The 26,855-nt window shown below is 40.8% G+C and overlaps 1 protein-coding gene across 1 annotated transcript in view; it reads left to right on the top strand.

Annotated features, from left to right (window-relative positions):
* The window catches only part of ANKFN1 (ankyrin repeat and fibronectin type III domain containing 1), a 151,113-nt gene extending 127,529 nt beyond the window's left edge, over nt 1-23,584 (top strand). Inside the window, exons 16-18 of the mRNA XM_043584002.1 lie at nt 1,674-1,840; nt 8,216-8,429; nt 22,635-23,584. Coding sequence (XP_043439937.1) covers nt 1,674-1,840; nt 8,216-8,429; nt 22,635-23,431 — 1,178 coding nt within the window. The 3' untranslated portion in view covers nt 23,432-23,584. The remainder of the gene's footprint in view (nt 1-1,673; nt 1,841-8,215; nt 8,430-22,634) is intronic.
* The last annotated feature ends 3,271 nt before the right edge of the window (nt 23,585-26,855 follow it).

The following is a 26,855-nucleotide window of genomic DNA, read 5'->3' as shown; positions in this document are numbered from 1 at the left end:
AAAATAAATATTAAAAAATGTTTTAAAAAGAGGTTTGATTTTTGTCCTGAAGTCAAGAAGGAGCTCTGTAGAAGTCTTTAAGCAGGGAAATAGCATGAAAATTAGGTGTTTTGGGAGAAGTTCAATAGTTTGTCGTTTCCAGAGAGGTTCCATGAAATTAGTTCTTCTATGAAATTAGTTAGGCAAAGAAGTGCTGCACAGGAAGTGGGAAGGAAGGATCTGATACCAGAGAGAAAAACCAAGCCTAGAACTGAGAAACACCTCCTTTAAATGGTGCACACTTGGAATAAGGATGATCCACAGAAGCCCTCACTCCATTCTTCTCTTCTACTTCCATATGAGGAAACACAAACAGAGCAGATTATCCTTACACACACCAGAGATTCATCCTAGGAGGAAATCAAGCAAGCAAGTAGGCAGCGGTAAGATGGAAATTGTAAGGTGCACAGAAATCTCTCACTCTACAGAGAAGTAGGGCTTCCTACTGAGGTGTGGAGATGACAAGATGCCTCGTTTTAAGGTAGTGTGGTTTTAGCTTCCCTAAATGTCCAGGTCTAGGTCTTTGGAATCAATAGCAAAGAGGCCCAAGGGCAGTAATTAGATGTTCTTCCTAGAATTCTTCACTAAAGAAGCCAGAATAGAAATGTTTCCACCAATTTTGGAGTTATAACAGCCCTATTTCCAAAGCATGGAACAAACTAGGAAAGTCAGAGACACACAGAGTAAATGAGGTTCCTGGAAAGTGAGTCTGCAAATTCAACAATGGCCAGGAAGAAACTGGTACTACACTATGATTCAGGATGCTTTCCTCAGCTCACTGGAATCTAATGTTATGGTATGTGATCAGAGTCAGGTAGAGAAGGATGGAAAATCTGATCACCTCAGGGTACCTGCATGAGGCTGAGTCCCACACTCCTCTCTCCCTCCTCCAAGATGGAGATAAACGTTAGACTATTTCCCCTGGCCTCTGGCCCATTATCTTTTGAGAGAGGAAGGCCAAGTCTGCCAAAGACAAAAATGGTCTATCTCCTTCCAGGGCAGCTGGGAAGCAGAGAGGCAGGAGAAGGATCAAAACCCATCATACCAGGTCCTCTGGGAAGTTTTCCAGCCAGACAAAAGATAGCCTGAGAGAAGTATGCCTTGCATCTTCTGGGACTTTTGGCCTTGAAAAGAAGCATATAAGATACTTACTGGAAATCAGACATGGAAACTAAAACTAGGTTGCAAATTGCTACTTGACTTTTTTTTCCCTTTAAAGTGATAAGCAAATTTATTTTCTCAGAAATGAATATATATATATATATATATATATATATATATATATTCACACACACAGATACATAGAGAGGGATATATATAGATAGATATAGATATAGATATATATACTTACACACAGCCTCAACTTTAGGAGCTGAACATAAACTGCAGCTTGAGCCAACCCCACTTCCCCATGCCTTACCAGGACTTGGTAAACCTTAAAAGGGAATACTGTCTGACTAAAGCCAGACAACTGGCCCCTAAAGAGCACATTTATAATTTATTTATGGCTTAATATTTTCCACTGATAGGATTAATAAATCATGTTTTCATTCAACTTGTTTTCTCTGAGGTATGAATTTCTCTATTTTGATACCAGATCTTAACATGTTTTATTTTGCTTGTCCATTTTCCAGTTCATTTTTGCAGCTACAGGGAGAAATTTATTAGTCTGTATTGCCGCCTTTCTGCTGTTGTGGAACTGGATTCTCTGAATACCCAACAGTCCCTGAGGGAAGCCATCTCAGACAGCGAGGTTGCAGCTGCCAAACAAAGACACCAGCAAGTGTTAGATTTCATTCAGGTAATCGTTTATTTCTTCTGAGGTGGAAGGAAGGAAGAAGTGGCAGGGTGGAGGGAATGAGAACCAAGCATGAGAAAGAACAGCAATCTGGGTTTACTTAAAGACAACAGTATGCAAGAGCCTGTTGATTTGGTTAAAATGTGGAGTTTAGGAAGATGTGAGTTTTTAAACAAAGGCTTAAGAAAGAGCTACATATAAATCACAGTGTTACTAAGGACTGCATCAGTCACTATGGTGGGTAGAGGTGGATTCCCACATTGGAGAGAAAAACCACTGCCAGAGGAAGTAGTGATCAGATTAGTATTCTTACCTGGGAGCCCACTGATAATTCTAACAGAAAGAAAAATTGTATTAACTCAATATCCCAGAGAAAACAGAGAAGATGACCCACCAGTTTATGTTAACTCAAATCCAATTGGACCTGAGATTCCCCATGGTTTAGACTTCTTTCTGGCAGAGCTGATGCTTTAATGTGTGGCTACAGGGGCCAGAAAATGTGCTCCCTGTCTATGGTCTAAGTGACACCTCAGGTTCTTGTGACAGGGGCACTAATTAATTATCAAGACAATTTGAATCTCGCCTGAAATTGCCTCTAAGTCCTTTGGACAAATCTTATGATCTTTCTGCCTATATTACCCAAGTCACAAAATGAGTATAACAGTAATATCCCATGATAAATATCACTATGATACATGTTCAGTTCAATTTGGTAAATATTTGTTGAACATGCAGATGGCAGGCACTGCAAGAGAGATACCGAGTTGAATAAGATATGGTCCCTGACTGTAAGGAGTTTAAAATCCAGTAGGATAGATGAGAAATGTGTATAAATACTATTTTTAAAATGAGGTGCCAAAAGATAAGTACCAAAAAAAATCTTTTTTTGTCAACACAAAGAAGTAAAAATTTACTTGTATTTTTGGGTATAAGAAAAGTTGCCATAGAAGATGTAACTGATACCCAAGCTGGGTCTGGAGGGACAGGTTGGACTACAGTAAGAGGCATTCAAAGCAAAAGTATAAACAGATAAGGCAGGAAGAATAGAAAAATGGTATTTTGGGAATAATGAGTAGTCACTTGGTTGGGGCATAAATTGAGTGAAGGTAGTGAGAAAGTAGGCAGGAATGAAAGGAGCAATGAGATCAGATCACAGGGCTTTATTAAAGGCTATGGTAATAAATTTGTACTTTATTCTGTAGGTAAGAGGGCCCTAGCCAAAGTCTTGGAGAAAGTAAGTTATAGGCCCTCATAGCTACTTAGGATAGATTCAAGGTGAGGAATAGTCCTTTGCAGTGGTATGGACATACTGGTTATTTCTTGTAAACACTCATTCTCATTGGCTATGCTCACTAGATAATTTGCATATCATTCCTGGATTTAAGGGGAAGACCAAAAGTAGGTAAATCAAATATGAAGCTATTACAATCATTTAGGAGAGAAATGCTGTGTCCTCTGTGTCCAACCTCCTAATCTGTAAAATAGGGAAGGTAATACTACCACTAGCACATAGTGTTACTGAGAGAATTCTAAAAGATAGCACATGTAAAGCGCTGAGCACACTGCCTGCACATAGTAAGTACGCAGTAAACTATGTATTCATTTATTCATTAATAAGTAGGAAAAATGCTCTGATTTGGAATTTACTGAGAACTCAGGAAGACGATATTATAATACACTCGCAAAGTGGTGAGCAGACAAATCTTATTCTACTTCTCCCGCTCTGTAAATGAGATACCTCAGACGACCTCTCAGACTAAAGAAATAAACCTTTTAATAAATCACATGTTTCCTTAACCTGAGAACGTGGTGTTCAAAAATTCAAACATTTATGGCATTTATTTCATTTCCAGTAAACGTGGAACATCGATATGGGGAAGGGGCGGGAAAGGGAAGAATGAGGCATGAGAATAGGAAAGACCGGCTTATCTTTTGAACCCAATAATAATGGATGTGGAGCAGAAGAAAACAATGACCAGAAATCAATAAGCATACATTTTTAGTCCTGAGTTCTACCTATAGGCCTTGGAGTAATGGACAATTTGTTTGCTCTCCAGGGCCCCAATTTTCTCGTATGTAAAATGAAAGATTTGGACTGAATGACTTTGAAGGGCCTGGTTGGCCCTAATATTTCATGACTTCTTTAACAACCATAAATATTTTTAGAGAAACACTTCTATAACCATGCCTTAGGTTCTGTTTCTGCTTTTATTCCACTTAAGCCTCCCTGAATCCAGTGTGTTCATCCAACAAGAAAGCTGACTTTTTTCAGTCTTTCTCAGTCGCAGACCCCTCAGGACTTCCTGGCTCCATTCTTACTCTTACTCCCACTCTTACTCCTTGCTCCATTCTTTTTCACCTAGCTTAGGGCTCCATTGCCTCTTTCTCTTTTCCCTTTCATCACACCATTAAGTGGGATGGATAAAGGCAGCCCCGGCCAGCAATTCTTCAAAATTGCAGCCCATTCTAGTCTCCCAAAGCAGGTAACTTGAGAGCCCCCTCTACATACTCTCCTTCCAGCCAGCCAGGTACACGTAGACTTGGATAAAAGCCAATTCCCAAAGGGTTCAAAAAATCACTTCTACGCCAGGGTAAACCCAGATCATCTCCTGTACCCAGGCCTTCAGTGGGCTGCTTTGCTCCATCCAACATAGATAACTTCACTGACTAGAGATAATGCAGTATCATCTCTCCCCTTATCTACGTTGGGTTTCTCAATCCGCTCTCCCACTCAGAATGAAAACCAGCTGCAGCCACTCACCCGCTGGCATTCACAGCTCAGCCCACCACACACCATAACCTGCAGAGGCAACCGCCAGCCACGAGAGCATTTGTATGATTCCAGATCTAAGACAGTGTTGAAGTCACTACACAAACCAAACACTGTAAAGAGCAAGGGAGTCTATGTAAATATGGTGAGGAAAAGAAGCCAAAGAGTGCAGCCAGGAAAGGGGAGGGCCTGGACCAGGGGAGGTGTAGAAACTCATAGATAAGGCATACAGGTTTTATAGACAGCACACACAGCAGAAATGTCACAGTGTAGAGACTTGGAGCTTGGCATATTTTGAGCTGCTAAAGCCTAAAGGGCAATTAGGCTATAATTTATACGCTGTAATGCTTCAAATGCTCCTAAGCTGTAATAGAAACACAGCTCATTAAATATAGCCAATCTATCATCCCCTCAAGCACCTTGTAACTGTGCTGTGAGAAAACCAATCACCTTTACATTTTAATAAAAATATTATCTTGCCTGAGCACAGAGAAAGGGTGTAATTTATGGGATGAAAACCAAAAATTTTAAAGGGCAGGGTGAGAAATGGATGCAGAACTTTTAACCAACAGACCTAGGGAGTTCATGGTCTTTCTTTTTAAAAATGTGTCAGCAAGTCTTTAGAAGCTGAATTTGGACCTTAAAATCAGGGGGATTATGTTGTCAGTTATTTTTAGATCAACAGTATAAGGTAAAATGGGTGAAAATTGTACTGCTTTTAGAGCTACTTAGCTAAGTCTGCTAAAGTCAGGCCACGGGCCTCCCTGTACAAATGTTTTACATTTTTATTCAGTTAATACTTCTCCACTTCATCACCGAGAAAAAATAACAAATAAACATTGTTTATACAGACAATTTTAAAATCTATACGCTAAATCTCACTATCCATCCTCAGCAATAAGGCTGAAATAATCTTATCCAAAGAGAGTATGTGGATTATTAATAATTGTATTAGTTTCTTAGGGCTGCTGAGACAAATTACCACAAGCCAGGTGACTTAAAACAACAGAAACTTATTCTTCCACAGTTCTGGAGACTGGAAGTCTGAAATCAAGGTGGTGCTCAGGCCATAGTCCCTCTGGAGGCTCTAGGGAAGAACATGTTCTCTGCTTCTGCCAGCTTCTGGTGGCTGCTGCCATTCCTTGACTTGTGGCCACATCACTTCAATCTCTTGCTCTGTGGTCACACTGCCTCCTTCTCTTCTGTCTGCCAATCTCACTCTGCCTCACTCTTGTAAGAATGTCTTTATGAGGACATTTGTCATTGAAATAGAGTCCAGCCCAATAATCCAAGATAAACTTCCTTCTCAAAATCCTTAACTGAATCACCCAGTTTGGCAGACAAGGTAATATTTACTCTTCTATCATAGAAGGCAATATTCACAAATTCCAGGGATTAGGACATGGGCATATCTTGGGGGAGGCCACATTCAGCTTCATACAATAATCATGATTGTCATTTTAACAACTTAAAACTTTACAACAATGTATACTTTATACAGTGCACTATCTACATTATCTTACTTAATACTCATAATAACTCTGCTGGGGGGTAGAGATGTAAAGAATTAGGTAACCATTCATTCATTCATTCACTCACTGAGCAATCACTATTGAGTAGCTACTCTTTGCACAGCCAAAAGCAAAAGACAGAAATGCACAGTTCCTGTCCTTAGAAGGCACTCTAAAAGCTGTCCAGTCAGTAGTGCCTTTAAGATAACTTTGAGACAAGAGTGCTACATGAGGTAGGACCAGTAGAAGCCAGCTGAGAGAGCAACAATCCCAACAAGAAAATCTGTCCAAGTCTCCTCTAGGATTCCCACTTTGGTTTTACCTGCTGAACTTCAGTTCGCCCCCTTTACAATGCTCCATGCATCCTCATGACCTGCCCACTGTTGACTCTCCTGCCCAACTCACTGCCTAACAAAGGCTGAAGCTCAACCAGATGCTTTCATTACCAGCCCTGAATACTCTGCCAAATCCAGAATAGAAAGCAATGGACAATGGCTCTTGACCACACTAGTTCACTCTAGCTTGCCTGTCACTCTGAACATGGCAGCCTATCACAGTTTCAGACTCTACTCTGTGTTGTGGATATTCTTTTTAAAAATTTTTTTTTTTAACATTTATTTATTTTTGGGACAGAGAGAGACAGAGCATGAATGGGGGAGGGGCAGAGAGAGAGGGAGACACAGAATCGGAAGCAGGCTTCAGGCTCCGAGCCATCAGCCCAGAGCCCGACGCGGGGCTCGAACTCACGGACCGCGAGATCGTGACCTGAGCTGAAGTCGGCCGCTTAACCGACTGAGCCACCCAGGCGCCCCTGTGTTGTAGATATTCTTAAAGACTATTCTTTAAGTACAGATTAATCTTTAAAACTTCTATAATCAGCCCTTAACCTTGCAGTATTCATACAATTAACATCTTCTACCTGGAAGTTGAGTGCCACCAATTTTCCAAATGCCCTTCAAAAATAAACCACAAAGTGTCAGAGCTAAAAGGGACCTTAGGCATCATCTAGTCCAACCTCCTCTTTTTACAGTTCAGTAAATGGTCCAGAAGTTAATGGCTTGCCAAAGGCACCCAAGTGAAATTAGACACAAAGCCTATCACAAGCTCCAGGGTCCCATGAAAAAAATGTATAACTAACATCCCCTCCTTGGAAAGTCAGAATAACCAGCAAGTTCATGGCCAGTGTCTATTAAGATCTGGGAGACTGTCATCCACAGAGGCAGACTTTTATTTACACTAATATGCTTCAGAAAAATGACAATTGTACTCTATAATGAAAATATTGTTGAATTTACTTTGGTAATTTTCTGATAACCCTGAAACCAAAATGGTAACAACACAGAATGGACTACCCTAAAAATGTAAGGATATTTTAACTACTTAGGAATAAGCTATTTAAACTGTTTTGTACTTCAGAAGCACTTCTTTTATATGTACGAAAGTAATAAGTTTAATATATAAAGTATTTCTTTTCTATTAAAATAGATCCAAGAATCTCTGCTTAGCAAAATATTCCAGTAATGCTGTGCTTTTCTATTTCGTATAGAAGAACTAAAACTGCATTTCTTTCTTCAAATATTCTGAAATTTAGACTTTATCATATCCCTTCCTCACAATACCCTAATGAGGAATATTTCATCTTAAGCTGAGAATTAATAACACTTCATATGTGTGAGAAATGTACTCTGCAGTACAAAACACTTACAAATTCATCATTTCACCCAATCATCATAGCAGTCCTATGAGATATAAAAAAGATATGTAAAAAGGTTTTGTCTACATTCACAAATAAGGCAACAGAGGCTGAAAGAGGCCTAGTGACTTGCCAAAGGTTATTACAGAGCTAAAAGTGGGGGTCCCAGCTGGAATTCAGATCTTCCACAACTTGCACCAGATGATATAGCCTCTCAGGTAAAAATATGCAAGGCACAAGAGATGATAAAGAACAGGATTTTCTGGCTTAGCAAACCTACGTTGAAAATATTTTACTCAAAACCAGTACTGTGGAAAATGTATCATCTTGGATTCTCAGGGAAACTTACTCTTTTTTCAAACCTGTTTGACAAACTTAAAGTCTTTTATAATTTCATTCCAAAGCAAATAGATGAAGTTTGGCGCGAAATGAGATGGATCATGGATGCTCTACAGTATGCAAGATACAAACAGCCAGTTTGTGGCTTACCCATCACGAAGCTGATAGACCCCTCAGATGGGCAGAACCTCAAGAAGATCAACTCTACATCCTCACATATCGACTGTCTTGCATCCCCATCCCCATCCCCAGAGATGCATAGAAGAAAGGCTGTGAGTGGTAAGCAATGAGATCTAAAGACCCGTATTTCAGTCACCAGACTCTTGGTCCTATCTCCACTAATGAGGCTCTTTTATGGTGAGGCATTGGTCTCAGTAAGCAGGAGGAAACACTATATAGTGGTAAGAGTCTAAAAGCAGAGAGGGATCAAAATCAGAACAGTGGAGGGATAGGAAACTAGGGCAATAACCTGAGATTAACTCCATCCAGCAGTGGAGAAGCTTTAGTCCAGTTCTAGCCTGAGTTTCCCAGATATAAAAGGACACAGAGCAGGGATAGGGCCTCAGAAATGCAGAATGGGGACTGTGTGGTGCCAAGTGTGGACCAAGTCAGCCAAGGGAATCTGACCAAAACCAAGTAAGGAAGGAGATAAGGCCCAGCCTCTAGTAAATAGACACTGGACAATAAAGAGGCAGGACGTAGGTCCCAGCCTGGAGAAAAGTTCAGGGCGAACTCACCCAGCATAGCACCAGTGTCCTGGGGTGGAAGATGGGAAAGAGAGAAATCTTGGATAAATAGAATCCTGACCCCTGGGGCGCCTGGGTGGCTCAGTCGGTTAAGCGTCCAACTTCAGCTCAGGTCATGACCTCATGGTTCCTGTGTTCAGGCCCTGCGTCGGGCTCTGTGTTGACAGCTCAGAGCCTGGAGCCTGCTTCAGATTCTGTGTCTCTCTGCCCATCCCCTGCTTGCGCTCTCTTTCTCTCTCAAAAATAAACAAAAAAAATTTTTTTAATAAAAATAAATAAAAAATAAAGCATCCTGACCCTGAAGCCAAATAAGTAGGTTGGCCTCATCATGGATAAAACAAGCAGGAGACAACTTTCAGGCAGGCTGTAGGAGACACCTGGCACATCACCTCTACTCTTGGGAATGGAGTTTGGAGTTTACAAGGAAATGCTGAGAACAAAACATGGCTGGGTTAACACAGAGTTCTACAAAATACCTCTGGCTTATAAATAGAAAGCATACTAATCAAAGGCAATATAATTCTTAGGATATGTTGAGACTAGTGCCATTTTCTAGTCAATTAAAATAATGGCAAAGCATCTTTCTTGATTCTATAGCTTATAAAACCTCCCAATTCTGTAAGCTTTACAACAACAAGAATTAACATTTTTAACAAACAGTTCTGAAATATGGGCTTGTCCCATAGGGGGCAGCATGGTGTAGCTGAAACAGCTTGGGCTAAGAAATCAGAGACCTGGATTCAAATCCCAGACAATAAATTGTAGGTATCACATTTGATGTTATTACTCTTATTATAGAAAACTTTAGTGGGGATGTAAACCTTTTCTATAAGTAAGCTTATGTATGCTCCTATATTTTAAAAACGTCAGTGTCCTAAAAATCAAAACTTGGCAAATGAAGAACTTGAGAGACAGCTAATTTACATTCCCAAAGGATTCTATGATTTACCCAATAATTTTTTAAAGAACTCTGTTAGTAGATTTCCTCAAGTGAGTTTTGTAGATTCCCACTTAGCTGGACATACAAATAAAATGCCATCCCTGCCATAAGCTAGTTTAGTGGGGGAGACAGATACATTAACAAAATTTCATGGTAACTGCATATATGCTATGATGAGGAAATGTATAGGGTGCTGTGAAGTCAATCGGATGTGTTAACCATAAACCATAAGATCAAAGAGACCTTCCTGGAGGGGAGATGGGGTGACAAAATACTGAAGGATAAGCAGGAGTTGAGCCAAAAAAGAGGAAAGAGAAGAGCACTTATGGGCAAAGGAAGCAGAGTATGCAGCTGTATTGTAGTTCAGGGAACTGTATGCAGTCTGGCTGAACTCAGGATCCAAGAACATTGTTTAGCCTTTTTATTTTCTCATTAAAAAAATACTTATTGGTTATCCACCAATAACTTCAGGTACTTCTTGTACTCTTGAGGTAATAGGGAGGGATATAGTGATAAAAGTAAAGTTTCCACTTCCATAGAGCTTACATTCTAGAAAAAAATGGTAAGGAAAACGTAAACAAACAAGATAATTTCAGAAAGTGAAAAACTTCCAATATATAATGCAAAACAGGAATCAAGATGAGCGGGGGAGATGAGCAGGGAGAAGGGAAAGTGTTGAATTCACTAAGATGATCAACAGAGACCTATCTGTGAAGATTACATTTGAAGCAACCACAGAAAAAGGAGCCAGTAATGCAAAGATCTGGAGTTGGAATATTCCAGGCAATAAAACAGCAATAGGCCCTGAAGTGGGTCAGGGATGAAAGAAAGCCAAAGTCACTGGAGCAGAACAAATAAAGGGGCTACTGGTGAGAGAGAAGGTAGAGAAAAAGGCAGGGGCCAGACCAGGCAGGGGCAAGATAAGAAGTTTGGATTTTATTCCACTTGTGATGGAAAGCCACTGGAAACTTTTAAGCAAGGATTGATGTGGTCTGAATTACTCTTTAAAATCAAATCTGGATTTTGTACGAAGAGACCATAGTGGGACAATACTGGAATCAAGGAGATCAATTCGAAAGCTAGCAACAGAGGGATACCAAGTTTTCTGGCTTGAATGTCTCTGGATATCATGATGCCATTTACGAAAAAAAAAAGTTAGGAGAAACAAGCTTGGGTAGTTGGGCATGTTGAATCTGAGTTAGTTTCAGGACATTCCACACAAAAAGAAACATGCAATAGAAAAGGATTATGGGATCTGGAGCTCAGGAAAGAGAAGTGGACTAATAACATGGATTTAAGAATTGTTGACATACGAATGATGTAGCTACAAAAATGCTTGGGATTCCCTAGACAGAATAGTTAGAGTATGGAGAGGAGAGTCTGAAAGGATCCCCGTGGAAAGAACAGCAAGACTTTTTAAAGCAGGAAGAACCCATCAGAAGAAGATAAAACAACAACAACAACAACAACAACAACAACAAAAACCCAGAGAGTAGTGTCACAGAAATTAAAGCATGTCAAACAATAGTGAGAGCTTAAACAAAACTGAAAAGCTTCTATTGGGGTCGTTTATTTTATTTTCAACAAGGGAGTCATCCGTAATCTGGAGACAGCAGTTTGTGAAGGGAAGGAGATATAAACTGAACAGAAGTAGATCAGGAAGTAAATGGGAGGTAAAGGAATGGGACCAGTAAGGATACACTCTTCAAAATCTTGGCTGTTGAAGAGAAGAGTGAGGGAGGGCAGTAGCTGGAGAGGTCTGGGGTTGAAAGCGCATTTTTAAAAGGCAGGATAGATATTCCCTCTGCTGTTCGACAATTTACATAAATCTGCAAACAGCTCTTCCATTCTACTTCCACCTTCATAGCCCTTACCTGCCCTCTGCTCACACAACTTTCCCAGAGTTTTATCTTCTCTTGGCCACGGGGTCCTAAGAAGGTCCCCCTTGGCTGTATGAGGGTGGCCTCTCCTGTGCCACAGAAGTGCCAAACTCTCATATTGGCCAGATGACAGGTTACACGCACTCTCTACTGGGAGGATCTGGCCAATTACATTTGGATTTTATTATTAATCTAAAATGTGAGTGATCATCATTCTGTTGCTTAAAATATAACTCTCTCTTGGGTCCATTTATTTCTCTGAAGCCAAGATTCCATGGGCTGTGAAACACAAAGACGTGGAGGGAAGCAAATGAAAAATGGAACCCAGTGACAAGGAAACAGTTGAGAGCTTGGAGAAGCATTTAGTGGTCAGATCCCCTCACAAAAGCAAAAGCATTTCAGAGCAATGAAATCTGCTCCTACATACTCTAGCCTCTGCATTAATGTGGCTACTTTTATTTGGAAACCATTTACAAAGAGGAAAAAGTCCAATTTAGAGAAACATCTCCAGTGGGTTGCTCAGAGAGCAAACTTTGCAATACAATTCCGTTCTGCGTGGGTAGGGTTCACCTAACTTCTGAGGAGCTGGCTGGAAATACAGAGCCTATCACAAACCTGCCAACCCAAGATTCTGTTTTAAGCCTGTGGAGCACCTTGGATTTGTTTGTGTATATCTGTGTGCGGGGGGGGGGGGGGGGGGGGGGGGGGGGGGGGGCGGGGAGTGGAACTCTTTAACTTCCCATTTCTGTGTGGTTTTCAAACACAAAGTAGAACTCCTCCGAGTCAATTAAAATTAAGCATCTCCCAAGGACCCAAGGGGGAAAGTTGGCTCCTAAGAAAGGCAACTCATGGCAGGGGGTGGAATGATTTGGTCCATCACATGTGTATTTTCTCTCCCACTCCTTTTCTGTGGGTACAGTGGTCACAGGCAGCAGCAATTTTTTTTCCGATACTGCTATTTCTCCTAGTGACACATGGGTGAGGCAACAGAGGGGAGGGGGGTGTTGTTTCCTTCAGATGCATTTGAAGATTATTCTGATCTTCCAATCTGGTAACCTTTTTCCAGATGATTTTAAGATCATTACAGTATAAACTAAACAGTTCAGAAAATCAGCAGGAATCTGAAGATGTTATTTCTCTTGGTAAATTAGAAGGTGAACAAATCCCTGAGGTTCTCCCCATTTATTTAAATTCTTCATTTATAAATTATTTAAATTCTACTCAAACACAGTGGAAACAGATTCAATGAAACACACAAAAAAGTACAAATTTGGACACTGATACATTAAAAATGTGAAGATAGATTTTAGGGCAAATATTGCTTATTATTCCTTTCTTTCTGTCCTGCCATGCCCCCTGCCTTTAAGAGAAAGGCAATAGCTTTAAATCAATTATTCTTTCCTGAAATGTCATCTCTACATAACGCCCTCAAAATCCACATCAACTCTACTCTGCTGTTGTTGGCCTGAGCCACAGAGACCAGGAATTGCAACACCCATTACAATGGCAAAAAGGCCAAGCTTCCTAAGCCAGCACTAATACTATGGGCAGAACTTTCATCAAACAGCTCCTGGGTCAGTCAGAGGGGAAACACAAGGTTCTACCAATGCTAGCCTGCCCAGTGGGCCCTGTAAGGGAAATTGAGGAGCACAACCAGGTTTATTAAAATAACAACTGGGCAAGGTGCCTACAATACTTAATGGAGCATATGGCCTGGATCTGGGGATGGAAGCTGCACTTTGCATTCTTTTCCAGGAAGGGAGGGAGTGGCAGTGGCCTAAGTCCCTGGAAACTCTCCTCAGTGCCCTGGCTGGCATCCTGGAGATTTTCCCAGCTTGTTCTGGGAGGGGTATCCCACTCTAAGCAATAGGTTCCACTAAGTCTTATAATAAATAATACAACCACCATGGAAGTCAAATATTTAGATTCCTACTAGAACAGTGTTTCCCAACTGTGGGTCCATGAAACGACAAGATAATATTTACCACTCCATACCCAAGCCTTTTTTCCCTCTCCTTGGGTTATGACAGTTACAACCAGCTCTTCTTTTAATTTATTTCCTATGTCTCTTGCTCCTAGGAGCTATGGTAAAGAAGTTAGTTATATCATTTACAAATTCACTGCTAAATCTAGGTCAGGAAATACAGTACTGAACTAGATCACCACCAACACAAGACACCATACAAGAGATTATTGTTCTCCTTTATTATCAACAGCATTCTCACAGCAAAGTCTTGAAGTTTATCTGATTACTGGTCTATATTTTAATGAGTCACCTCTTGATAACGTTTTCTAGTTATTTTCTCAGTATTTAAGGGTAGGAAGGCACTTAAAGTATTTCTAACAATCTAACTTAATCATCCTGGCACCTGTGAAGATACGCAATATAATACCGACATGCTGTAGAGGAAGAAAGGTTCAGAGGGGCTAAGTGATTTGCTCAAGATCAGATACACAGTCAAGGAGCAAGATAGGACTTCAGCCCAGGTTTGTCGGATTTTAAGACAGTTGTTCTTTCTGCTACAACTAGGCTGACCCTTAAGTCAAGCATCACCAAATATGAAACAAAATAATTTAGGTGACTGTTTTCAGGAATTTCTATGGCAGATTACGTAAATTAGCTCTTTCCAGGCTGCTTTCAGTATTGTTTTTAAGAGGCAATCAAATCTCACAATTCTTTATGCTCCCAGATTTCAATATTTATTTTAGTTTCAATCAACTCAACATAACTTATTTTACTGAAAGCTTTGTATGCAACAGAAATAGCACAAGAAGCGAATAATACAATGATAATTAAGTTGCAGTCTTGTTAGGAGATCCTCATGGCCTGCTCAAATGTCAATGTTCAGATTAGATGATCTAGAAAATACAGAAGATTCTGCATGCCCCTTTGCTTGACTCCTTCTTTGGTCCATTCCTTCACTGCCTGACTTCTTCAACATTTACTGAGCAGAAATAAATAAGACATAGTGTATGCCTTCTGGAGTTCATAGTTCAATAATGGAGATAAACATGTAAATGAATAGTTTATAATAAACCTTGATAAATGCAGTAACAGAGATATAAATAAAATGCCATAAGAGCCAAGAGAACGGAGCAACTAACTTTACCTGAAGGAATCAGCACAGGCTCTTCCTGGGAGTCTTAAAATAGGATTCCCCATTGAAAATTAGAAGGTCTGGGGCGCCTGGGTGGCGCAGTCGGTTAAGCGTCCGACTTCAGCCAGGTCATGATCTCGCGGTTCGTGAGTTCGAGCCCCGCGTCAGGCTCTGGGCTGATGGCTCAGAGCCTGGAGCCTGTTTCCGATTCTGTGTCTCCCTCTCTCTCTGCCCCTCCCCCGTTCATGCTCTGTCTCTCTCGGTCTCAAAAATAAATAAACGTTGAAAAAAAAAATTAAAAAAAAAAAAAAAGAAAATTAGAAGGTCAGACCTTTGAAGCACACCTTCATATACTCCTTAGTCCCCTGCAAACAATAAATGTTCACTATTTGTATGCTGAGAGGTCAAAGTATAAACTGCTCTTGCAGAGTGTTTTACCTGACTGTGGGCTGGAAAGGGAAAGAAAGTGCCACAAACTCCTCAGCAATTGCTTACAGTTACAGTCATATTTACTATCAGACTTCTAGTGGATTTAATGGTGGCCCTAAAATGATTATGTTCGTGTCTGAACCCCCATAACCTGTGAATGTGACCTTATTTGGAAAAAGGGTCTGGGTACACATGTAATTAAGGATCTTGAGATCATCCTGGATTATCAGGGTGGGCCCTAAATCCCATGACAAGTGTCCTTACAAGAGACAGAAGAGTCTATATGAAGACAGAAGTAGATATGGGAGTGATGCCCCACAAAGAACACCAACAGCTGGAAATGGCAAGAAAGCACTCTTCCCTAGAGCCTCCAGAGGGAGGGAGTCCAGCACAAATGACACCTTGATTTCAGACTTCTGGCTTCCAGGGCTGTGAGAGAATAAATTTCTGTTGTTTTAAGCCACCCAGTGTGTGGTGATTTGCTATAGCAGCCCCAGGAAACTAATATAAAACTTAACATGTTTCTCTAACAGCAGCAATATCAAGAAGCTCTTACTAAAAGTTGAATTAATGTAACTCAGTGTGCGTCCCACACAAAGTAGATTAGGTAACGAGGTCCCGGCCCTCAGGAAGCTTCCATGGAAAGCCATGAAAATGCTACAGTGGGGGCACCTGAGTGGCTCAGTTGGTTAAGTGTCAGCACAGAGCCCACTTTCGATCCTCTGTCCCCTTCTCTGTCTGCCCCTTGCCCAGGCGCTCACTCTTTCTCTCTGTCTCAAAAATAAACGTTAAAAAAAAAAAATGCTAAAGTGCATAGGAGCATGGCAGGCCTTTGGAGACAAATCTGCAGGCGAGTTTCTATCCTGCTACTTACCAACTGTACATGAATTAGAAAATTTAATAAGCCTAAGCTTTAGTATGTATTCTTATCTGCAAAATTAGAATTGTTATAAGCATTAAATAGGATAAAGCACCTAGAATACTTAGCATAATGGCTGGCCCACAGTAAGCACTAAGAAAATGTCATTACTATCGTAGACACAAATGAATACATGTGGACAGCTGAGTAGACAATACTGACCAGATAGAGAAGGAAGTTCAACTAAAGTCAATACTTTGGATCTTATTTCCAGCCCAGTTTCAAATCTTCAGTTAACCTCTTTTCTTCATCACAACGATGGCACCTGTTGCTGTCATCATCAAAAACAGCTGATAGTTCCGAGACCCTATTCCTGGCGGTACCCAATTTTTCTCACAAAGGATGAGAAAAAGTGCTAAAACTTGTTTTAAGATAATTAAAGCCGTTCAGCCCAAGCCGTTATCCAATTCACTCCTTTTAACTTGAAAATCTCTTTATATCTATCTTCTTCCCTACCTCATGTCCTTCCAACTTTTTCACCAAAAACCAATGCCAGCACTGGTGCTCACAAGTGACCACTTCTTGTTATGTCCGTTAACCTACCGTTCTTCTATCTTTAACAGTTCCCTCTCCAGTGGTTCCTCCTCTACCCACAAACATCTTCCCCCAACCTTGCAACGCATCAGGCTCCCATCCCATCTCCTCCAGGGATATCTTGGCGAACCTCTCAAGCTTAATCTGTCCCAAATTAAATTTACCATCTCTTCTACTGCCCAACCCAACCCAAATCTACTGCCTAACCCTGATGCAATTTAACTCCTCTGGTTTAATGCTGATACTATCATTCAGACACTAAGCCTTGAAACCTGCTAGTCACTGCAGGGCCTTTACACTTGCCTCTCCAAGTTGTCTGGAGCACTTTTTCCTCAACCTTTCACATAGCTGGTTCCTTCCAATCATTAACATCTTACCTAGACTCCCTTTTCTACAGGGATTCCTCCCTTAGCTACGTTAGCAAAAGAACCTTCCTCCCAAGTCACTCTCTAGCTGAAACCCAGTTTCATTTTCTTCACAGAACTTTGCACTATCTGAAATTAATCTTATGTGGTTTTTTGTTTTTGTTTTTGTTTTTTTTACTTATTTAATCCTTTCTCTATGCACTGTGTAAAAGCAGATACCATATCTGCCTAGCACAAAATACATGCCTGGTAAACATCTTTGAATAATTTTCCTGAATTTCTATTTTCCTCCACATAACCACCACTCTTACACAGCCCCACAACCTGAAAAAGGTAAATATTTAAAAGAAACATAGCTTGGACCACAGCCTTCTCATTGGCCTCCCTGCTGTCTGTTTCCTCTCCATCCAATTCCTCTTATATCTAACCTGCTACATAATTATCCTAAATCACACCTCTTGTCAATTACTTCTTCAAAATTCTTCAATAGCTACTCATTGAGTACAAAATTCTTCAACAGCTTACTCACTGAGTACAAAATTAGGTACAATCCTTATCTAAGATTTACTACTCACTTCTGGCTCCACCCTACCTTTTAAAAAATTAAATTCTCTCTTTTGGCCATTTATTTTGAAATAGAGAAACAGTAGGTTGCAAAGAAATGTACAGGAATTCCCATGTACCCTTCCCCCAACTTCTCCAACATCAACAACTTACACAGCTCTTGTACAATATCAAAACCAAGAAGCTGGTACAATCCATACAGCTTATCCAGATTTCACTAGTTGTGTATACACACTTGTGCATGCATGTGTGTAACCGTGTGCATGCAGATGCACACAAGCACTCAGGCTCCCTTGTATAGCTCTTGTATCACATGTGTACTTGGGTAATCACTACCATAACCAAAATATTCAACTGTACCATCACCACAAAACTCCTTCTGTTCCCCCTTACTCATCCCCCCATCCCTACCCCTGGCTACTACTATCTATTCTCCAGCTCTATAATCATTTAATGAATGTTACATAAATTGAATTCTTTATTTTTATTGATAAGTAGTATTCCATAGAATGGATGTACCACAGTTTATTTAATAATTCATTCACTTAAGGACATTTGGGTAGCTTCCAGTTTAGGGATAATACAAATAAAATTGCTATGAACACTCACATACACAGTCCTGCATGAAAATAGTCTTAATTTTCCTAAAATAAATTCCCAAGAGTGCAACTGCTGGCATCTTACTTTTGTAGCCTCACTTTTCCAAAATTCCTCCTGTTCCCATATCACAGTCAAATAAGACTACTTGAACTGTTTCCTCTTCTTCTCTGGTTTCTAATCCTCTCATCATTTGCATATTTATTATTAATAGCTGCCTAAACCACTTTTTCAAAGAGGATGAAGAAATAAATTAATTTATGGGGTGCCTCAGTGGCTTATTTGTTGAGCATCTGACTCTTGGTATCAGCTCAGGTCATTATCTCACCGTCATGAGATCGAGCCCCATGTCAGGCTCCTTTCTGAGCATGGACCCTGCTTGAAATTCTCTCTCTCCCTCTCTCTCTGCTCCCTCCCTCCCTCCGTCCCCCTAAATAAATAAATAAACAAACAAACAGTTATTTACATGAAGGAAAAAATAAATAAAAGATGATGGAGTATTTTATCAATCCTGTCCCACTGAAATGTGATCTCTTTCCTATAAACCTGCATCATATTTGCTAAACTTCTCTTATAAAATGTATGTTCTACCAGTCTCATAGATGCATATATGCCCTATACTTCCATTACAACAGTAAACTCCCTGGAGACAGATCATTTCTTATTAATTTCATATTCACTCTGGCACCAACCACACTGTTTCTGTTATAGCAGGAGCTCAAGCAAAACAGAATCTTCATTGTTGAATGAATGGACGAATTAAATATATTTGCCCTAAGAGGGCTCTGATTTAACCAGGAATCCAGGATGTTATATTTGCATTAAAAAAGACAACTAATAATACAAGTCTATACAGGCTAAGTGCCAAAGGACAATAAAAGCAAGAAATGTTAGAGAAGTGCAGAGAAGGCAGCAATCTTTTCTGGGGCAGTTGAGGAATGCTTCTTAAAGAAGGCTATTTTTGAGGGAAACCTTGAACAGATGAGTAGAACTCAGAAAAGTAGAAAAGGGAGTCCTTTTTGGTAGACATTATTTAAGAACAGTATATGGATTGATCTCATTCTTTGTAGCTTCTGGATAATATTCCACTATACAGATGTGCCCAAAGTTTTAACCTATTCTCCTGATAGTAGACATTTAGTATGCATCAGTTAGAATTAAGTTTGGATCCATGTTACGGAAAATCCAAAAGGAGTGTCATACACACAAGATACTTTATTTCTCTCGTATGAAAGAAGCCCACACGTAGACAATTCATTGTTGGTATGTGGACTCCATGGTCTTCAGACTCCATGCTCCATTTTTCACCTCCACCACACTAGCATATGGCTTTTTTTCCCAAGGTTGCCTTATGAGCCTAGCCAACACATCTTGTTACAGGCAACTGAAAGGAAAGAGAAAAAAAAAGGGGCCTACCTCAGAGCTAAGCCAGCTCCCTTTTTGCAGACTTCCAGAAGTTTCACACAATACTTTCAGTTCTACATCATTGGCCAGAACTTAGTTATATGGCCATACCTAGCTGAAAGGGAAGCTGAAAAATTCAGTCTTTCACATGAGTGCATTGCTGTCTCACAGGAAATTTAAGATTTGTAACCAAAAAAGGATAATAGATATTGGGTAGCAGCCAGCAGTTAGAGAGAAAAACTGAAATCTTGCCCTGCCAATGAGTAAGCACACACATCATCTTCCATAGTCAGGAAAAAGAGAAAGAAAAGAAAATGAAGCACTTCACAACCTGACCCTGAAATAAACAAACAAGCCAAGAAAGAAGGAAAGAAAGAAAAGGATTACATCTGGTTCTACTTCCTAAAATAGAAGAAACTTTAATCCTGTTTGTGTAAATTACTAATTCCCTTACAAAACAAAATTTTTCCCTGGAGTCTGCAATATTCTTATGATAACCATGTCCGATTTCCCACCATGAACAAAGTAACTATAACCTTGTATTCCTGTGGGTTTTTACTTTAAATACCTGTTGTATTTTTTAATCAGCAAGCCAGTCCTGAAGTTGGACTCCCTCACAGAACTTTGCAAGTAAGCTATTTTTCTTAAGTGATTTTTCTTTTCCTAATACTTTGGTGCCTCTAAGTCTTCCCTCACAGCAGTCTCAGCCACAGGATTATTTCTTATTTTCACTATTATAAATCCCACTGCAGTAAACAGCTTGTAAATGCCTCCGTGTATACACAGTGACAATTTCTCAAACATAGATATCTAAAAAAGAACTTGCTGGGACAAATGATATGCACATTTTTAATATAGTCTACTTAAAAATGCTATTGGCAGAACGGTACTAGTTGATCGCACCATCACTATATGAGCATCCCTGACTTCCCACACATCAACAACACAAGAGTATCCCTCTTTTCATTTTTAGCAAATCTGACAGGCAAAAACATGCCTTGTTGTTTCAACCTGCATTTCCCTAACTACCACCTAGTTAGTAATTATAGTCTATCTAGGTTGAACATCTTTATTATGTTTATTGACCATTTTTATTAATTATTCTTTGAAGGACGGGTTATCATCTGCCCATCTGGATGGTCTTCTTATGGATTTAGAGAAGTTCTTTATATATTCTGGTTATTAATCTTTTGTTATACATATTATCACAGTTTTCTTCCAATCTATCTCTTACCTTTTTACTTTTTTTATAGTATCATTTGTTTTACAAAGTATTAAACTCTGATGTAGTCAAATTTAGCAGCCAATTCTCTGACTTCTGGGATTTTGTCTTGCTTACAAAGACCCTGCCACCGCAAAATTACAAACATATTGTCTTCTATTACTTGAAGGGTTTGCCTGTTACATTTAAGCTGCATGAAATTTATTTTTATATATGCTATAAGGTAGGATTTTCTCTAATTATTTTACTAAAGGGATAACCAATTGTCCCAACACTATATCCTGAAGATCTATCTATCTACTCCCTTACTTTGGAATATTATCTTTACCATATGTTAAATTATCACACAGAATTAAAACTATTTCTGGACTTTACTTTTCTGTTCTATAAATCCATCTGCCCATTTGTACACCAATACTACAGTTTTAGTTGTCAAAACGCCATAGTATTTTTTGATATCTGGTAAATCAGAAATCAGGCTCCTCCCTATTGTATCTTTTAAAAAGGGTGGGGGGCACCTGAGTGGCTCAGTCAGTTAGGCCTCCAACTCTTGATTTCATCTCAGGTCATGATCTCACGATTCATGGGATCAAGATTCTCTCTCTCCTTCTCTCTGCCCCTATACCATTCCCGTGAGCACTCAAAAGCTCGCTCACTCTCTCTCTCAAAATAAATAAACTTAAAAAAAAAAAAAGCTGGCTGTTCTCATAAATTTTCTCTTCCAGGTGACTTTAAACATCAGTTTACTAAATTCCTTTCAAAAATCCTACAGAGATTTTTTTTTTTATTGAGATGGCCTGATTTGTAGATTAGCAGTTTTTCTTTTTAGGAGAATTTGCATGTTTTTAAATTAGCATGTATGTACCAACTACCTATGTTGGGATGAGTTCTGTGGGAATTCAAAGCATTTTTAAGACATCCTTGCTCCACAGTAACATACCATCTGATTGAGGGGGGGAAATAGATATAAATAATGAGTGCATTAAATGATAAATATCTTTAGAATTAAAGTTGTGGCTCATTTATGGTCACTATAGTATGCACTTTGAGGCTTATTTCTGCCTGTCATTTTACTTCCGTTTTTGTTTTTTCTTTGGCCTTTTTTTTTTTCCTTTTTAAACACCTGACAACTAAGTAAATATTTATAAACATAATTGATTTATACCTTAGTCATCCTAGGTAAGAAGTTCGATTATCATTCCCATTTTACAGATAAAGAAACTGAACCTCAAAGAAGTTAAGTAACCTTCCCAAGATCACAGAACAAGTAGGTGAAGGACAGCTAAGATCTGAAACTGTTTCCCAGACTTCAATCCCCATAGTTCCACCTCTTCTTCCCTCCCCCTTTTAAGTTCCTGCTACTTTGTCGAATGCAAAGCTCATCTCTGAAAGAAGGATAGGAAATGAATAAATGAGTAGCATGCATTTTTTTAAAACTGTTTCATCCTCTGTACAAGCCCAGCAAATAATAAAAGCGTACAGGGAGAATAAGGGCACGTTCCGCTCTGCCGCTGTCCAGGTTGGACCTGTCCCGAGTTCCTCTCCCTTTCCCTTAAGCTAAGCACAGGACTCATTACATAATTTATAGAGCCCCGTGCAAAACCAAAGCGTGGGGTCCCTTGTTCAAAAATGATTGCTACCTTCAAGAGGTAGACCGTTAACAAAGCACAGGACCCTTCTAGGCACAGGGGTGGGGAGGGCTCAACCACATGGATACTATGCCCAAGAAGCAGGCCCCAGCTAAGAGTTTCTCTCTCTTTTCTAACCTGGGTCTCTGGCTCTGTAGATTCACAGCCCTGCTCTGATGAAGAAGGCTGCTCAGAAGTCTTCCTCCCCACTGACAGCGACTACGACTCCAGTGATGCCCTGAGCCCCCGAGACCTGGACCTGGTCTACCTGTCATCACAGGATATCGCCCAGCAGGCTCTCAGCGGCCTAAGTGGCAGCGCCCCCGACGTTCTGCAGGTGCACGACATGAAGAGTCCTCTGGGATCGGGCCAGGACCCCCAAGGCCGGCCCCCGGGGCCGGATCCCGACCACTCGTGCGCCGAAGTCCTCCACAGCCTGACCCTCACCGGCTTCACTCCCAAGAACCACGCCAAGATGGCGCCGAGCGCCAGGCCGCCGCTGGGCTTCCTGGGAAAGCGGAAGCCGGCTAAGCACCAGCACTACGGCGGCTTCAGCCGCCACCACCGCTGGCTGCGCATGCACAGCGAGACGCAATCGCTCTCGCTCTCCGACGGCGTTTACACGCAGCACGTGTCTCGGGCCTGCGCCCTGACCCAGGAGCCTGCGGAGGCCGAGCGGCTGGGACCTTCCCCCGTTGGGTCCCGGGGCCTGGTTCTGGCCCACGCCGCAAGCCTCCCTGAGGAGGGGAAGAGCAGCCTCCAGGATGCGAGGCCTGCGGTACGTCGCATCTACGTGGAGCCCTACCGCGCGGCCCTGGTGGACGCAAAGCCCTGGGCTGCCTTGAGCCCGCCCCCCGGGGGCCACTCGGCCCTACCCAGCCCCACCGGCCCGGAGATGAGCCCCGAAGGCCCCACCACCTCCCCCGTGTCAGAAATACTCAGCAGCATGCTTTAGGGAGTCCTGCAACTGGCTGTCCTGATCCACAGCAAATCCCTGCATTCTCCATCACTCTCCCTCCAGCCCGGCCCCCACTGTGTCCCCAACCCTTTTCAAATGGTTTGAAATGTTAAAATTCCAAAGGTTACAGGTTCAAGTCCCTCTTTTTTTTTTTTTTTTTTTTTTTTTTTTTTTTTTTTTTTTTTAGTATAGAGTTAGGTGGAAGTGAGAGTTGCCAGTGTTGTTCCCGGTTCAGGGCATACAAGAACTTTTGTGTCAACATGGAGTCCTGGACTATTTAGGGGCACCCATGGCTGAAGTAGGGCAGCCTAAAGAGCCACCTCAGTTCCGCAGCCGGCTCTGTAATCTGACCTTTGGGTTTAGGGCTCTTTCTTGAATTTGTGATTGATGGGGAGGAGTTCTAGAGATGAAAGTAAGATTAGCATTGTTTTTCCTTCCGTTCTAAACCTTCAGAAGAGTTTAAGGGAAAGAAGCCCAGGTTGCGTCTTCAGGGCACAAAGTCAAGTGGACTTGACCTGGGTTCCCAGTCAGCTAAACCAAGTCATTCCAAAGTGCAGGGTTCTCAGTTGGTCACCAAATCAAATTTATCTATCAGCACTGATGGTAGGCCTAAAACAGATCTTTTCTTCATTTAGTGCTGTGTGGAAATCACCAGAAGCAAAAGTAGAGGATGCTTTGCTTCTAGCTTTGTCTTGCAAAGGTAAAACAGGGCAGGAAGCAGGACTTCCTGCACACTCAGCTCCCGTTCAAGCATGAAAATGGTCCTTGTATTATTCAGGGTGCAAGGAGATAGCTGGATTAAGTGAAAGCCTCAGTTAAAGACAAGACAGAGAGTGGGAGAGAAAGATGGGCAAAAATGCATTTTTTCTACAATCCTAAGATAAGTAAGCCCATGGGGCTTTGTCTCTGAAAATGATGGTGGATCTGCTTAGATTCTTAGGTGATGGAATTGTCATTGAATGAGAAAGTGCCCTTCAGATATGGCCAGGCAGCTGATGAAGTCCTTACAGACACACTGGCACATTTACTCACCCTTACATCACAGGTCATGGGACAGATTGCCCAGGGCTTGGGTTGCTGGCTTCCCCTTTTCAGTTCACCCCTTCCAAAGTCCACTTTGCTCTGAGATCAGCTGGCCCATTGGCCTCAGGGAAAATCCTCAGGGACAGAAGTCCCTGTCAATGGTTCCAAAACTGCTTAGAGACACCTGAAAAAAAGTGTTTTGGTCTCAATGCCTCCCACCTGCCTTTCTCACAAATGAGAAACTCAAATCAAAGAGAAATCACACTGCATATTCCAAAAAGGCATGAGCCTTCTCTCATTTCCTGGAGCCAAGACTCATTCAGTTTACTGATATTCTAAATGGTCCTTTTCTGCTTCACAGGCATTTTGGTTAAATATTGCTCTTTATGGGCCCTACCCCTGTCCTCACAGTTCTACCATTCCTCCTCATGGGAGTTCATACAAAGTCCCCTGTTCACAATGTTATTCCGATCCCTTCCATTTTTAAAACATTTGATTTAAACATAAATAATTACCCTGGTGGAAAGGTACAGATTTGGCCCATGGCCTATGGTCATTAGAAAACTAAAGCCCAGAGCTCAATCTTTATTTTTTTAAGAGATTTTATACTCAGTGAACCACCACCCCCCATCCCCCCACCCTCTCACTGCAGAGAATCTTGAGCAGAATCACTGTGGCTTCTTTTCTATGCCTGCAAGTATTTTAAAATGCAGTTTTCTTCTGTTCTGAGTGAACTCTATGTATATGGAGCATTAGAGTTAGAAAGAACCATAAAACTAGTCTAAGTGCTTGCGTTTGTTTACAGATGAGTCAATTAAAGCTGAGAGAGGTTAAGTGACTTGCTCAAGGTCACAGAGCCACTTTAGTCTCAGAGTTAGGGTCAAAACCTGGAACCATTCCCTTTATGGTAGGTTGGCCCATTGGGAATTGGTACACACCTAGTCAACTTTTGATCGACTGTAGACTACTTACTGAATTTGTAGATTATCTCTTTTAATTCCAAATTCAACTCCTTTTCTCAACCTTTACCTAACAATTTCCATTATCACAGAGCTCCTTGTTGCCAGGAAATACAAATTTCACATAACAGGCATCTAAGCTAAGTTACTTAAAAGGCAAATTTAGAGAAATGTCACTTAAAATTACATACCACATGACTCCCCTTTAATAACAAGAATGACAGTCACCTGCACTCAATTTCTATTTATTTCTAATTATAGGACAAGATTATATATGTTGAATGCTGGAATTGCCAAAACTAAGAAACCAAGTGATTCTCTGATCATGACCTGTCTGGTGGCATGAAACAAAATTTGTGACTGAATTAGATGGGAGGCATTCAGCAGGCAGCAAAAGCAGAGACCAACCCACCCTTCTGGACCCTCAGATTCTGGCACACTGGACCAAATAATGACTCATGAAGTAAAATTGCATTAAATCCAAACCCACTAACTGATATTGGGAACATGGTTTATTTTTTCACCTTCTACAAAGAAAAGAGATGCATTCCCATGAAATGAATAATGCACATTCAATTTCAATGGGCATAGTCCACTTGAAAATGCATCTTCCTAGCAATATTCCTATACAGAAGTGGATGTTATATCCTCAGTAATTAGCCATTTGTTCAAGCAGGTTTCCTTCACTTGTACCTCCACTTTGCAACATCTTGTGAGCCTGTTCTAGATTCCTGGGAGGGACAACTATGTTCCCTAATTCACAATCCTTTATTCATTTGTCCAGGCCACTCATTACAGACACTTTACAACATCTGGGGAGTTTTTTGTTTGCTTATTTGTTTTATTTTATCTTGATGGCTTTGTTATGTTTTGGATATGATGAACTTTTTGTCTTTTTTTTTTTTTTTTTTTTTTTTTTTTTTTTTTTGTCCAGACTGGGAGCCTCTGGAGGAAATATTCCTGTCCCGGGTCTTCTTTTCCATAATTTTTCTACCATGCTTAACTCTCACTTGTGTTATCAAGCTCTCATCATTTGTGAAAACGCTCAAAAGTTGTTGACCAGGGCCCTCTCACATGTCCCTGTCTCTATTCTAAGTCCCACAGAGAACAAAAGAACAAAGTATGAAACATACTCCCAGGCCACAAGGAGCTCACAATCTGATAGGAGTGTAGCCATCCTCACTGCACATCTTCCCTTTGATGTTTTCGAAAAGGCAACAGCCTGTCTCCTCAGCCAGGCTGACATAGGGCATGTTGGGCTAGAGATCATTGATTTCACTCTTGCTGGCTATTGAGAAGGGAAGACAGCCTGGAAAATGCAAGTCTCCAATGTATATGCTTGGCAACCATTTACAAGGCTGTCACATCCTCTTAATTGGTGAGGGGAACTGGGAGACAGTAATTAAAAACATTTACTCTAGGGAGTGGGTATTTTAAGA

This window comes from Prionailurus bengalensis, chromosome E1 (genome assembly GCF_016509475.1).
Source record: "Prionailurus bengalensis isolate Pbe53 chromosome E1, Fcat_Pben_1.1_paternal_pri, whole genome shotgun sequence".
NCBI classification, from domain to species: domain Eukaryota; kingdom Metazoa; phylum Chordata; class Mammalia; order Carnivora; family Felidae; genus Prionailurus; species Prionailurus bengalensis.
This window is presented reverse-complemented; position numbering and strand designations above follow the sequence as displayed.